Source organism: Notechis scutatus, chromosome Z (assembly GCF_049901735.1).
Source record: "Notechis scutatus isolate UNSWTSFEM ecotype Mainland chromosome Z, rNotScu1.2, whole genome shotgun sequence".
Lineage (NCBI taxonomy): Eukaryota > Metazoa > Chordata > Lepidosauria > Squamata > Elapidae > Notechis > Notechis scutatus.
The window spans coordinates 10,166,898-10,182,059 of NC_142025.1; the positions used below are offsets into that span (position 1 = coordinate 10,166,898).

At 38.8% G+C, this 15,162-nt stretch overlaps 1 protein-coding gene across 12 annotated transcripts in view; it reads left to right on the top strand.

Moving 5' to 3' along the window:
• The window catches only part of DNAJB6 (DnaJ heat shock protein family (Hsp40) member B6), a 65,438-nt gene extending 51,945 nt beyond the window's left edge, over nucleotides 1-13,493 (top strand). For all 12 annotated transcript variants that reach the window (XM_087948454.1, XM_087948458.1, XM_087948451.1 and 9 more), the window contains 2 exons: nucleotides 8,371-8,565; nucleotides 11,960-13,493. In XM_087948454.1, coding sequence (XP_087804580.1) covers nucleotides 8,371-8,565; nucleotides 11,960-12,042 — 278 coding nt within the window. In that variant the 3' untranslated portion in view covers nucleotides 12,043-13,493. The remainder of the gene's footprint in view (nucleotides 1-8,370; nucleotides 8,566-11,959) is intronic.
• The last annotated feature ends 1,669 nt before the right edge of the window (nucleotides 13,494-15,162 follow it).

The window sequence follows — 15,162 nt, forward strand, 5'->3', positions numbered from 1 at the left end:
GCAATATCCCGCAGCACATGACCACAGTTTACAAAATTTTCCCAAAACTGACACTTCCCATAGTGAACCATTGATTTGCTTAACAACTGCAGTAATTGCTTAACAATGCTACAAAAAAATATTTGTTTAATTTAATGGGTAGGCTCCATTATAGTTGTAAGTCAGGAATTATTCGTAGGGAATGTTGTTGAGCTTTTCCTTATAGAACGTTTGGGACAAAACTTAATGCTTATTTCCATTCAGAGATAACATTTTCTCTCCTTCTCTAAAAATCACCCTTGTTGATCCATTCACTGGAGCCAATTTATTAATCTAAGCTTTCATTTTGCTTGTCTCTTTCAGACATAGCCTTGAAATATTGTTAATTTGGCCAAGTAATATTAATCTCGATATGTGGTTTGATATACTGTGTTTGAAGCACCAGCTTTAGGTCTTCTTGGACCGATGCATAGTTTTCTGTATTGGAGATTGTTTGATATCTCCATCTGGTTGCTGTGAGAGCAGAGTGGGGAGAGGAGCATGTTACAGATAAAATAAAAAGAATGCATGATTTATAAATTGTAACCTTGGGAGCTTGGCAAAGGGTACTTGAGAATCATTCTTGGGAAAGAAAAAAAATATATTGTTGGACAATGAGAAAATACATTGTTTTCAGGTTTACAACATGCAGTGATAAATAGTATACAGCTAAGGGTAGGATTATTTTTTCTCACAAGTCTACAAAACTTGCAATCAGTAATGGAAAGTATATCTTAAAATTATTACATCAATTGCCCCTTAAAGACTAATGAAGCTAATGCCACATAAACTTTTGTGGAGTATAGTCTACTTCAACCAAAGTTTAAGCAATATTAAACTTATTAATTTTAAGATACTCTGAGACTCTTCATTGTTGTACTATAAAATATTAAGACAGCGACACGTTTTGTAATCTTGAAGAGTGGCAGTGGGACTATTAAGAATGAGGTTTGGGAAATACATATAATTTTGTGGCCAATATAATGGAACTTTCTTGTACTCTTTTTAACTACTAAAGTAATAGTTGCTTGTATTAGAAATAACATATAAGGTGTTCTTGAAACTTAAAAATAAAGTGTTCTCTTTTTTTTTCATTTGCTTGCAAATGAGTGGATTTGAATGCTTATCTGATATGATTAATGTGGTCCAATCAGACCAAGGTGTGAAACACAATGTTGCCACACACAGGGAAAACATCCATCACACCTTGTGCTAAGATGATTCCTTTGCTATTTCACTCCAGAAATTACAAGCTCAGTCTTAATTCAACCATGCACCCTAAGTCTGAAATATCCTATGGGAATCTTGAAACTTATGTAGTATTAGAATTCATAGTTTTTGTACTATCACAATATATAAGCTTCTTCTTCTCCTCAAGTTGTACGCAGGTGGTGAATCTATGTATACTGAAAAATCATTTGTGCCTTTGACAAGCATTTCATAAGATGTATTTTTGGCAAATGGATATCTTCCCTTTCAACTACTTTGATAGCATACATGCCATGCTGAGTATGCATGTTTACAGAAACAGATGCTGTAGGGCCCATGGTTCTCTCTGAGCTTGATTATTTTCTTGCATACCTTTCATTACCCAACTAGGTAACATCATCAGTGCAAGAGGAGAATGGGGTTTGCTCTCTGTTTAAATAGCCACTGATATATAAACCACAAACCCGTCTCTTCTAGCACTGATTATATTATCTAGTTGGGTAATGAAACATCTGCAAGAAAACAGCCAAGCTCAGAGAACAACAGGGATCACTTAATTCAACAGAGCTATCTATATTCTCTTCTATCAGAAGCAAATGTTTCCTCTTGTTTCAGCTTGCTAAATTCTAGGCTGGAACCTGTAAAGTGGAGAGTGCTTTAATTTTCATATCCTCCCGTGCTTTTGGTTCCCAAGAGCATACTGAAATGTGAAGAACATGAAAAGGCAAATGACCCTATCCCACCAAAAGCTTACAGCAAGAGTATATGTATTATTAAGCTCATTTAAGTTAGTCATGGCACAGCCTGCTTAGTATGAAAGCATGGAAGAGTCCTGCTCAGGATAAATCCTGACAATTAAGCTTAGCAAATCCCAGGCCACTTATACATGGTACTGAACAGTGTGTAAGCCTGTGGTGAGATGGATGGCATACAAGTGTAACAAATAAAATAAATAGCATGGCCATTTCTTTAAAATGAAAGAAAGCCTATCTTTGTGCAGAAGTCTTGTCTCCAATAGTTCTTGGACATTTGGGGCTAATTCAGAAGTAGACAGCATTTACCTCTACCCATTTACAACTCAGCTGGTGCTTTCCAAGAAAGCAGAGCTTGGGATCTGTTTGCTAGCACTTTTGGAGTTTATACGTGAAAGGCGTTGGGAGAATAGAAACCTCCTACCCGAATATAGTAATTCCATTTAGTTGTCATTGCTTATATCCAGTCCTTTTTCCTTAAAACCTTTTGTAATGGCACTTGAGCAGAATATTACTACAACAAATAGAAGGCAAGAGAAAAGTCCCACTGAGGCCTTAGCAGCCCAAATATGACAACTAAAGCTGTGTGCTATAACCTTTTAAAAAAAAAGGAATATTTAGTCTATAACTGATATGAGCGGAATTTTGCTTCTGAAGTAAAATTGCCCGCAATAGAACTTGGCATTTTCAGCCAAGGGACAATCTTATCAAACACACCTTTGTTCAGAAAACACTAAAAACACACTCCTCTAAATACTGATTTCTTTGTTGATCTTCTTTTATTGTGCAATGTTGCCATCCAGTGGCTAGAAAGCATGATTCGTTCTATTGTATCACCTCCGAACACCAATTAATACAATAAGGAATATTATCTGGCCATTTGGATTAAAAACATTTGGCTGTTAATAGAATAGGCAGCTAGAATTGAAATTCTGAGAAATATGAAATATAGCCTCTCTGCAATTGAATTAGTTCATGAAAGTAAAAACATATAAATGTGGGGCCTTTTATTATGCTAGTAGCAAGTTCAGGATAATACCCACTACCATCATATATTGTAAGTACTTGTGTAGACGTAAACTTTAGATTTTTTTTTCAATCAGTCCAGGCACTATAGGAAATGAATGATTAATCTGTGTTGACTATAATTCATGGTTTGCTGCTTTTGGAGCAGGTTGAAAAAACATGGATCACAGTTAAACTCCCCTATGATTTTCATTCTGGTGTTTGCAGGGAGAAAAAAAACATTGTTCATGGATAGAGGTAACACAAAATTGGAGCAGAAGGATTAGTTTGTAAATATGTAATTTTGAAGCATATTCGTGGATTCCTTGATGCTTCTTTTGTTAACGTGAACTACTGCACTGATTTGGCTTAGAGATTCTACTCTCAATAAACTCTTAGCCAAGGGAATTTTCCACCAGACTGAAGAAATAACATGGAAACAATGATATCACCCAATTATTTAGAAACAATCCTGAGGTCTGTCATTACCTGTGAATTCATCAGTTTGTTCAAAATTGTCTTTTTAAGCCATTCTACAATTAAGTTAGACAATAAGAACTCGATGAAAGAGACAACTAGTTTTAATGTTAATATTTTCTGTTGCCTTGAGTTCTAGCTGTTAAAACTTTTAACTGGGGCAAAAAGGAATAAAGCCATGCTATTCTGTATTTTAATTTCAGGGTGATGTGGAAAAAAATACAGTTCTGAACTTTTTTTTGCAATTATTAACAGAGTAACAGAGTTGGAAGGGACGTTGGGATTTCCTAATCCAAGCCCCTGCCCAAGCAGGAAACCCTGTACCATTTTAGCTAATCCAGTTTCTTCTTAAAAACTTAAAAACCTCCAGTGTTGGAGCACCCACAACTTTTAAAGGCAAGCTTATATAAGGAGGCATGTGTAAGATAAAAGAATATTGCTAATTACTAACATTTTAAAACAATCCATATTCAATAATAAATAATACAATAGCTTTTTTGAATTCGAAAACAGACTATTTTGCAAGTCTCGCACATTTTGTTGGCCAGATCGTGGTAGCAAAATTATTGAGGCAAGAGTCCTTTTTAAAAAAATAATAATAATAAATTTCAGAAGCAAACATTAAATACATAAAGCGTAAAAGAAAAAGGGGAAATGAATAATAGTTAAAGTTAAAAAGTGCTAAAAATACGTCAATTTAGAAAAATAGTGTGGTTAGGAAAGATAACAACTCATTCTAGAGATAAATTTGCTGTTCCCAATGTAATGTTCATACCCTTTGATTTGCCTTTTCTGTTAAATGAGATACATACTTCCTCTTGTGACACTCAAAAGTTAGTCAGTTTTCAGGAAGTAAGAGATTGTAAATGAAACATTGGTTTCTGCCATCTCTTTCCACAAAATCTAAAAGGAAGAATGTCACAGTTCTTCCAAGATAGTGGGTTTCCTTCCCCCTTTTTTTCTGAAGCTGTCTGGTTGGCAGAGGAGGAAGTATCATCCTTAAAAATCCATTCAAGGAAATGGTGCTATAGAAGAGGGTTTCCAAGCTTGGCCACTTTAAGACTTGTGGACTTCAACTCCTAAAATTCCCCAGCTAGTGTGGCCAGCTGAGGAATTCTGAGTGCTAAATTCTACAAGTCTTAAAGTGGCCAAGCTTGGAGACCCTGCTATAGAATATTCTTTTGTTCATGAGCTTGTAGACTTTGCCATTATACTTTTTTTCATTTCATTGAATTAGAACTGAAAGTGAGAGAAAATAGCCTTGGGGAAAATATGCTGCTTTCATGATCAGAATTAAACCAATCAGAATTAAGACTAACATTTAATTTATATTTGACCAAAAGTTTTCATTTGAGCTAAGTAAATGACATCTCTGCATGTCTCTCCATTTTCAGTTGTAAGGGTCCAAAAGCATTGTTGGTCAAGCAAAAGGTTTTGAAAACTTGTTTTCAGCTTGGAATGTTTTTTTTTTATTTCTTAACATTATACAGTAACCACTTCTCTTTGCTGTGCTCCCTAGTTATTAACTCCTGCCTCCTCACCATCCTGGGCAGTTGATTCATGATTCAGCAAAGAAAACATGCACGTAATTTGGCACCACCTGGAATGACACCATGCTTAATCAGTATTATTAAGTGTGGTTAGGAACATGAGCTCAGCCATGTATTCGAAGTCTAACAACTCTTTCATTTCTAAAATGTTTCTTTCGTATTTAAATACTCTTATTTTTTTAGCCTATTTGACTTGTTCTATTTAATTTAGAACATACCGTATATACTCGAGTATAAGCCGAGTTTTTCAGCCCATTTTTGTGCTGAAAAATCCCCTCGGCTTATACTCGAGTCAGATTCCCTCTGAAAAAAAAAATGGTGTGGAGTCGCTGCCGCTGGAGCGGCCCAGTCCCGCCGCCTCGGGAAGGGAAAGGCAAAGCGCTTTTTGCCTTTCCCTTCCCGGTTGGCTGTTGGGAGTCGCTGCCGCCAGAGCGGGCCCAGTCCGCCGCTGCGGGAAGGGAAGGCAAAAGCGCTTTTGCCTTTCCCTTCCCGGCTGGGGCTGTTGGGAGTCGCTGCCGCCGGGCGGCCCCAGTCCCGCCGCTCCGGCGGCAGCGACTCCCAACAGCCCCAGCCGGGAAGGGAAAGGCAAAAGCGCTTTGCCTTTCCCTTCCCGAGGTGGCGGGACTGGGGCCGCTCCAGCGGCAGCAACTCCCAACAGCCCCAGCCGGGAAGGGAAAGGCAAAAGCGCTTTGCCTTTCCCTTCCCGAGGCGGCGGGACTGGGGCGCGCCGGCGGTAGCGACTCCTGACTCAGGGGGCCTCCGAGGAGGGGAAGAGAGTGACTCCTGCCTCCCGCTGTCATCATCATCTTCTTCTTTTGGGTTAGTGAATCAATTAAACCTTTCATGATAGTGAGATCGTTTCCCCAATTAATTATTTTTATTTTTGAAATTTACCAGTAGCTGCTGCATTTCCCACCCTCGGCTTATACTCGAGTCAATAAGTTTTCCCAGTTTTTTTTTTGTGTGTAAAATTAGGTGCCTCGGCTTATATTCGGGTCGACTTATACTCGAGTATATACGGTAGTTCAAAGAATGATACATTCATAAATCTTAGTCCTTTTGGGTATATGATGTTTTCTTTGATTTGGGCATCACTCAAATTCTTCTAACAGTAGTTTCCACATGAAGACCAAAAGAACATATGATAACAACTTTCAAGTATCACAAAGATTGTCATACTAAAGAGGGCAGGATCAGATCTACTGTGTTAACCCTACAAGGATGTAGGTTCATACTAGATGTCAGAAGGAACTTCCAAATTGTACAAGTGAATCAGACTGGCATAAGAAGTGGTGTGTTTTACCTTGCTAGAGATCTTCAGACAGGAGCTGTTATTGATACAATGATCCCATATTCAGCAAGGAGTTTGACTAGATAACTGCTGAAGTCACTCAGCTCAGTGAGTTTATGACAAACTTGTGTCGTCACATCGTCACGTGACTGTATCGTGACTTTTTCCCTTTCGCTAAAATGGTGGTGGTCATGGCTAGCGCGTGACACATCCGGCCTGTAGGCTGTGAGTAATTCTGTCTATGTCATTTCTTCTTATTTATAGCAAATATTCATATTTTGTTTGGGTTTGGGCTTTTTTTTTTTTTTTGGCTTTGTAATAGCTTGCCCACAAAGAGTTTCTCCTGGTTGGTAACCAATCTAGACAAATTCAAGATGTACAATATCTAAAATTCTGGTCCTTTAACCTACCACACTTTCTGACTTATTACAATAAAAGGGTACCCAGAATTGGATTCAGGAGCTTATGCATTTCTCAGATTGGAGGATAGAATCAGTTTAGTTGCTTCACAAGAAATGGAGCCTAGATTGTAAGATAGAAGCCACAATAGGTAGCAGGTTAGAGATGTATAGGTGGGAAGTCTGATATAACAACTATGATTCTTGTCTTTAAATCTTGTCTCATAAAATCACAGGGAGTCATAAAGGATTCTTTGGTTCTTTCCACCAATCTTACCAATTTGCATTCGTTTTTTTAATCTTTTCTTTTGCTCTACAGTTGGCTCTTTGTCACTACCGTGTTTCCCTGAAAAGGAGACCCTGTCTTTTTTGCCACCCAAAAAGGCACTGGGTCTTATTTTGGGGGGATGTCATCTACTGACTTACCTCACTTGCATGCATCACCCCCAGCCTCCTTTTTGCTGTCAGAGGCCTTCAGGAACTTCTTCTTCTGCAGCCAGCAAGGCTTTCCTGAGGGCCTCTGCAGCCGATAACAGAGCTCCGGATCAATCTGGAGCTTTGTTATCAGCTACAGAGGCCTTCAGGAAAGCCTTGCCAGCCTTGCTGGCTGCAGAAGAAATGGGCCGGCAAGGCAGGTGTTGGGGTGTGCGAGACCTGGCTACTACTGTCCAAAGGTAAGTAGTAGGGCAGCTCCACCACCATCCCGTCCACACCCTAGCTTAATTTTTACCCATCTACTCTGGAGTGGGCGGGATCTTAATTAGGGCTTATTTTGAGGGTAGGGCTTATATTGGGCGCATGTGGAAAAATCAAGCTAGGACTTACTTTCAGGGTAGGTCATATTTTTGGGGAAACAGGGTATTAGGGTGACCATCTTTTCTTTAAAAAAATCTTTTTCTTTTAAGAAAAAGACACCATTGTTAACTTCTTACTAATATTTCAGAATACTGGGTGCATATCTGAACTACCTGCTACATCACAACTTGTAGATTTTAAGATGATTTTTCTTCATATGGGTCTTATAATTCCACTTGGATGCTGTTCTCAGGCTGTGGCATTCTGTAGCAAGCACTCTTGTGGGTTGTATTATACCTTTTCATTGGTCTACCCACACTGTTGAAGGAACTGAGCATCTAGATGAATCACGGTGATTCCATTTGATTCATCACTATTATTGTGTGCTCATAGGTAGCTTCATCAGGAGTCAACCTGCAGTGTTTTCTCCTCTCTTAATTTCCTCCCCATTGTTCCAAATACACCAGTGTAGTTTCCGCTCACGGTGAGCGGGGTAGTGTCTTAACATAGACAAATGCTGCTTGGTTACACATGAAGAAACCGAAGCACGAAAAAACTGGAAGTGATTTGTTCCTTTCAACTTTCAACCCAACTCTGGATTAGGATTACAGACTTGGATGCAGAAGTGTCCAAAAGTCAGATGACATTGATGGTGATCAAGATGATGGTTTGATCAAGCCTTGTTTATTTGCAGTGCATCTCAAGCTTTTTGGCCACGCCCTTTGGCTATCTCTTAGATGGTGTTGACCAAACCCCTACGAACACCCTGCTTAGATGCTTCTTTGCTTTGCTTTTATTTTCCATGACATATGAAGTCTACCTGTTTGGCCAGCTCCTTCCTGTCTTGAATGGTTTTGTTTTCTTCCCTTCTTCAGGTGTCCCTAATGAAGAAGTTTTTGCAGCAGAATGTACCCGCAGAGGACAAAACGCCTTGCCTTTCCAGCCCGCTAATGTCCGTTCTCCAAAGTCCCTGAAGCCCACCACCCACCCCAAGCATGCCTTTCACTGTAATAGCGATGAGGATGACGACTTGGTGATGACCAACTGGGAGAGCCCCTTATATTCATCAGGTGTGCACAAAACGGGGCATGAGAAGCTAGTAAATAAACGGGAACTGGTGGGAAAACCAGGGGAAAAAGATTCGAGAAATAGAGAGGAACCGAAAGAGAAGAAGCGAAGGAAATTATGGGGCTGCATCCTGATTTAGAGCTAGCATTTCATGTGCGTTCTTTCACCCTCTGCCTTCAGAGGCACTTCAAAACGTTTCAAGTCCCATTCCCTCCCCAGCAAATTGTGAAAAATACCCAAGTAAAAATCCAGCCTCTATGCCCATAGCTATGAAGAGGTGGTTGCCAAGCTGCATTTTGTGCCTGTTAGTTGGCATTTTGTCTACTTTCCTTGCTTCAGATTCAGGCTTGGCAATTATTGAATAATCTGAGTTTTGGAGTGTGTGGGATCATCTTTTGTGTCTTTACTTTTTAAGGGTTCCCATCCAATCAAGACTTTTCATGGAAGGCTCACACGCATCTTTCTTTTGCAAATTTAAGTTGAGATGCAGAGCTACCTGCTCGGTATTTTATTCATTTCAGTCATTGTCAGATCTAAAATATCTAATTTTCGGATTAATGCTACAAGACTAACATTTTCTTTGGCATCCAGGAATAACAAGAGCTTTAACATGAGTAATCTATTGTTTATGCCCTATTTGTTTTACTGGCTGCCATCATAGGAGAGGCAAGAACATTAAATTGCTGTTTTATGAACATGCTGAAATGAGAAATTACAGCACTATGTACATGGCTACACAATCGGTTTACCTTTGCTCTACAGCTTAGAATTTCTGTTAGAAAATGGGTGGGTTTCCCCCCCACCCCCCAAGAACGCTCTCCCAATTTGCTATGTGGGGCATCCATTCTCCCTTCCAAGCCTTATGGAAATTGGGGAAAACTCATCTGTAGACCAAAAAGACAATAGGTAGTCTTTGTTTAGTGGCCCTATGCAGCAATGACAGCGAAGAAAAAGGAATCTTAAATCCAATCCTTACATTTACAACCTGTGTAGATTTGTAAGGCAAAGGAAAGTTGAAGCAAGATCATGGTTTCACTTAGTGGCTATTTTGCTTAATGACAAATTGATGGTCCTAATTGGAGTTGCTAAATGAAGACTATCTATTCCAGGAATCTTGGCCTACCCTCTGCTTACATATAGAAGAGCTGATGCAGCAAGCATTATTTATATACTCCTATTGCAGCTTGACAGCTTTTGATTGGTGACTCCAAATAGTTAGTATTCAGATCCCTGCACAACTTCCCACAACCTACTACTCATTGTTTTAAAACGCGGAACATACCACACTACAACAGATAGTGTCCATTCTATCAGCAGTGGACAAGCAAGGCGAGACGGGTTTGTGGAAATGACAATTGCATTCTTGCTGTGACTGTTAAAAATATTTAACTCAGTCTGTCAGCCCAGGTAGAAAGGTTATGGTATGTTTATTTTCAGACATAAAGAAAAAAACCTAGTAATTAAGGCTTTAAAATTCTCACATTTGATCAGGGCATTCATTCACCAGATAAACAATCATGATTTCTAAAGTGTGCGCCTCAGAAATAAGCTCCAGATGAATCCATTGCCAGGACTGGGAGGAATTTAAAGAAGTGACTGAATTTGCTGATCAGCTTTTTCCAGAATCAGTTATTAGAAGGTGGTATAGCATATTTATTAGTTGAACATCTAATTGTTGTCATCAGAATGTGACTAATTCAGTATCCAGCTAAAGCCACCCTTGAGTATTCATTGACAGGAATTGCTGTTGTCTTTAGGGAGCTGGTGGTAATTGGAAGAAGTAATACAAGCAGCCCTGACTTATAACCATCTGTTTAACAATGACTGAAAGCTAGAGCAGCAATGAAAAAGTGACTTATGATTTGCCCTCAAAGTTAAGATCGTTATACCACTCTTGTAGCATCATGATTGTGATTTAGGCACTGAGCAAGCAGCTCATATTTACAACAGTTGCAGCTAGCTTCTAACAAACCAAGTCAATGCGGGAAGCTGGATTTGCTTAATGACTGCATGATTCAATTAATGACAGTGTGATTCAGCTGTGTTAAAAAAGGGTTGTAAAATCAGGTCTGCTCAGGGAATTGCATTTCTTAGTGCCAAGTTGGGCTAAAAATCTGGGCTAACTACCTGTTAGATTCTCCTTTGCAAATTATCCAGCTGTCAGTCATAGCCCCAGCTTTGGAAGTGAAACTACTCTATTTTTGCTACTGACTCTTGCTAAAAATAAGTGAGAAATAGCTTGTAATAGAAATAGAAACTCAAGTATCAAAAGAAGAGTTGTGGGGTAGCTTGAAAGGACAAACTGAAATATTTGTTTATAGAGCAGTCTTTCTTTACTTGTCTTAACCATATATTTTTCTTTGGGGTAACGGAAGATTATAAATCATCATTTTCAAGATGATGATGACAATGATGGAGAAGAAAGAAATCCACTTGTTTTTGTATGTGGCATCTTCTCCAAAACGAAACTTCCTTTGCTTGCCTTTAATTTGCTTATGCTAACTGGTGAACGACCTGTAGCTTAGCTGAGCCACACTTTTCAGAAAGTTCTTAGGATAGAACTACTTAAAAAGGTGAATGTCTCTTGGTATTTAGAGATCACTAGTTCATGCAATGAGCTGAATTATGCCCAGATGTGAAGTTTTTAGAGAATTTTCCCAGCCTCCTGGGCACGAATTTTCCCTTTCCCCAACAGTATCATCCATCTCCTCCATGGTTATGGAGAGCAATGCATGGAAAAAAAGCTGGCTATACTTCATCTGCATCTCCTGTTTGCCCAGGAAAGGACAAGAATGGCCAAACAAAATTTTTTCATTCCTGTCCTTTCCTTTTCAACGGTTCACATTCTTCTGGAAGTATTGAAAGATGTACCTAGTTCATACCGTTTTGGCCGAGATTTAGAGTTCAATTCATTTTCCATGAAAAGGTCCATGACTAAAGCTCAGGCCATGATTCATACCATAGAATAAAAGCCATTGGTGGGATTCAAATAATTTAACAACCGGTTCTCTGCCCTAATGATTTCTTCCAACAACCATTTCACCAAACTGCTCAGAAAATTAACAACCTATTGTCTGAAGTGGTGCAAACTGGTTGAATCCCACACTGAATTAAAGTTTTACAAGATGGTTTCTTAAAAAAAAAAAAGGAAGGGATTTCTATGACAGGTATGCCTGTAGTGATGTCGGAGCTTCTAATATTATTTGAAGGTCCTACAGCAAAGATGTGCCTTATTGAGTAGAAGGCAACACTGTAGACCCAATATCCTTGCAGTTGCCTAAGAAATTTGCTTCTATGCCTCTTTTCAGAAGATCTGGCTCACATTTTGAGGGAACAATCTTTACATTGGGGTAGTTCTGCTATATGAACAATGTTTTACAAGCCATGTTTCCTCAGGACACAAAGAAGGCAGCAAGCGGAAGAAGCAGAAGCTGAGGGAGGAACAGAAGAAGAAGAAAGCGGCCAAGGCACCATATTAGAATGGATTCTGATGTCCCCAGATGCTATTCTTTTGTTGTTCTTCCATTTGATCCCACCCAGGTTCTTGGTGCATATATTTCTTACGGCTATTCTCACTTAGCAAACAAGATAACAGTTAAAATACACTAAAGTTGCACTATTATGCTTGAGCACCACATACTTGTTGAAGTTGTGATATAAGACACCCTAGTTAGAAACTCCATCCCTGTTAGAGTAAACCAGTATCAGGATGTCAGATACCATAAAATAGAGTAGATTTTGATTAAAATTGTTGAAGACATAGTAATGCAATGGGGCTGTTTCATCTCTTCCTGTCCTTCGCATGTTTATTCAAAGTTTGGTAAGGTTATTTTTTAAAAATAGCCATCATGAATTTATTTTTTATTTCTGAAGAAGCCCCAATAGAACCTTAACATATTTAAATTTATGTCCGATGGGATTAAATTATGCATTTAATCATACAGCTGAGAAATGTTTAGAGTTTTTTATTTTACATTTATTTACCCCCAGGGGAAAAGTGGTTGACTTTCCATTTTGACCTGTGCTATTATTTATGTATGTTGCATTACAAAGAGCATCCTGTAATGATTGAACTGAAAACATTCACAGTGAACTGTTTCAGGAACTAGATTCTTGTGAGCATGATATGACCCCCAAATTTCTATCAGGACAAATTATAGCTGGCCTTGGAAACAGCACGTAATTGTCATTGACTGGAAATAAGCAGTCATTGCAAATTGCGTGTATGCGCAAGTGGTATAAAATAAGAATCATAATTACATCTAGGCAGGCAAAATTCATTTTTTAGCACATGATACTATACGGCCAAATTGATCTATAATATCATTCGCATACTGGATATATCCAGATATAGCTAATTAGCTTGCATGAGTGGGTGGGGCATGCACATACATAATTGGAAATTTAAGGATATAAATATAGCAAGATTACATAATCCCACCTGTATACATGTGTAATATGCATGGTCCATGACTTCTTTTTAACCTCATAACAAAATACTAAGCCAGAACCTTCTTCCAAGCATGGTTACTATGAGCTGCCTTCCTGCTATTTAATCTACAAATTAAAATAGTTGAAAGTTTTGGTCTCCTTTTTTTAATTTCCCTTTCACCAATACATTGTGTTGCCTATTCTCTCTTATTGGAAAACCCACATTTTCTAGAGAAATTTAATTACAGAAATTTAATTACACCAAAATATTGTAGCTTAGGTCAGGAAGAAGGTGATGTAAGTGGACTTACGGTACTTATGTGGATTCAGTTGTAATGCTTCTATTATGAAAATGTAATCTTATGCAACTCATTAGGATATGTTTAAAAGGAACATGTCTGAATCAAGATGGAGAACCATTTTTTTTGTTATGGAAATACCACTGAATTGTTGTGCTGTGTGACTAATATTTAAAGAAATAAAGTAAGTTCCCTTATTACTTAGCTCTTATTTTTTTAATTTGAAATTTATTTATTTTTTTGAAAGCAGAGAATAACCTCATTGGGACATAAACACCAAATAGAAGATAATATATCTCAATCCATAAATAAAGTGTTGAATGTTTTCTGGTTTACACTAGAAAAATATTAATTGGGATTTTTGCTGAGATGATAAGAAACAATGAAAATGGTTGTGGGCCTAAAAATTAGTAGCTTTTATTTAACTGAAGATTTCTAAATATTAGACTTGCAGATAATCATAAAGCAGAAAATCTTACAAAATTTCCACAAATATTTAATATATTATTTATTTAATGTTATTTTTAAAGCTGACAGGTCAGGATGGTACCTATGGCTAAGCCTCTTTTTACTTAATACACCTAACAAAGAGCATAGTGTTGATGGCATGGTCACAGTTGCCACTATCTTGAAATTCCCACCATCAATTGATCGGTGGTGGGATTCAAATATTTTTATCACCGGTTCGGTGGGCATGGCTCATTGGGTGCGCTTTGCGCATGTGCACACACTTTGCATGCGTGCATGCGCCAAATGCACTTTGCACAGGCACAGAGGTGTTTGCGCAGGCGCAAAGGTGTTCTAACTCACCTCTTGCAAGCCTGCACTCTTCCGGTTGCTTCAGCAGCTGCCGCGCAGCACTCTGCTGTGCCACAAAAAGCAGCTGCGCTTCAAATTCAGAGGATAAAGGGGAGTATGGGAGCCCGGGCGGGCGGGTAGGCCCAACAGCAGAGCAGTGGAGAGAAACGGTTCGGTCTCCGCTGCTCATCGACACTACCGGCTTGGCCGAACCGGGCTGAACCGGTAGAATACCATCACTGCAGTTGATGCTTCTGATCCTAGAATTTCTCACCAAAGCAAAACCAAGTTAAGAGTTTTTAAAGATTTTGCAAGGAAAAGGGAGTGGGTATGGGAAAGAGGGAAAAAAGCAAATAGCCACTGATCTTTTAGCCACAAAGGGTTAAATTCAGAAGTTCAATAGCCTACCAACAATCACAGTCACAACTCTTGGGCAACACCCATTGGTTTAGGGTTGTCTAGCCATGTTTTAATGATTCAGTCATAATTGGCTGGGTTCCATAACAGACTAACTTGAAACCAGATCATGATTTAGTGCAGTCTGGGAATCACGATAATTTTCTTTTACCATGTCTGTGCAACGCCATTCTCCTCCAAAACAGCATTTAGAAGCTTAAATGTCTACTTGGTGGTAGATTTGATGGTTGGGCCACGTCTAGCTGGGAATATTGGTAAATTGTGGCCAAAGATGTACAGGTAATACTTGACTTAAAACCGGTCGCTTATGACCATTCAAAATTATGGTGGATCCGAAATAGGGGACCTATTGTTCAGAGTTTTGCAGCATAAATTCAGCGCCAGAAAAATAAACACAGATGGCTGATGCTTCATTTAACATCTTTATGAACATATTAAATAAATTTTACAATACCAGATTGTAGATTTCTCCAACAGGGAGCAAACTCAAACAGAAGCAGTTACAAGCAACTCAACTTCAGCAGTAGAGCAAGACCGAGAGAGAACTTCTAGTTTCACTTTCCAGGTCAGCTCCCTGTTTCTCACAAACACACTTCAGGCTTAGCAACACAGCCGCATTTACAGATTTTTGCTGAAAAGTGGCACTTCCAGTTT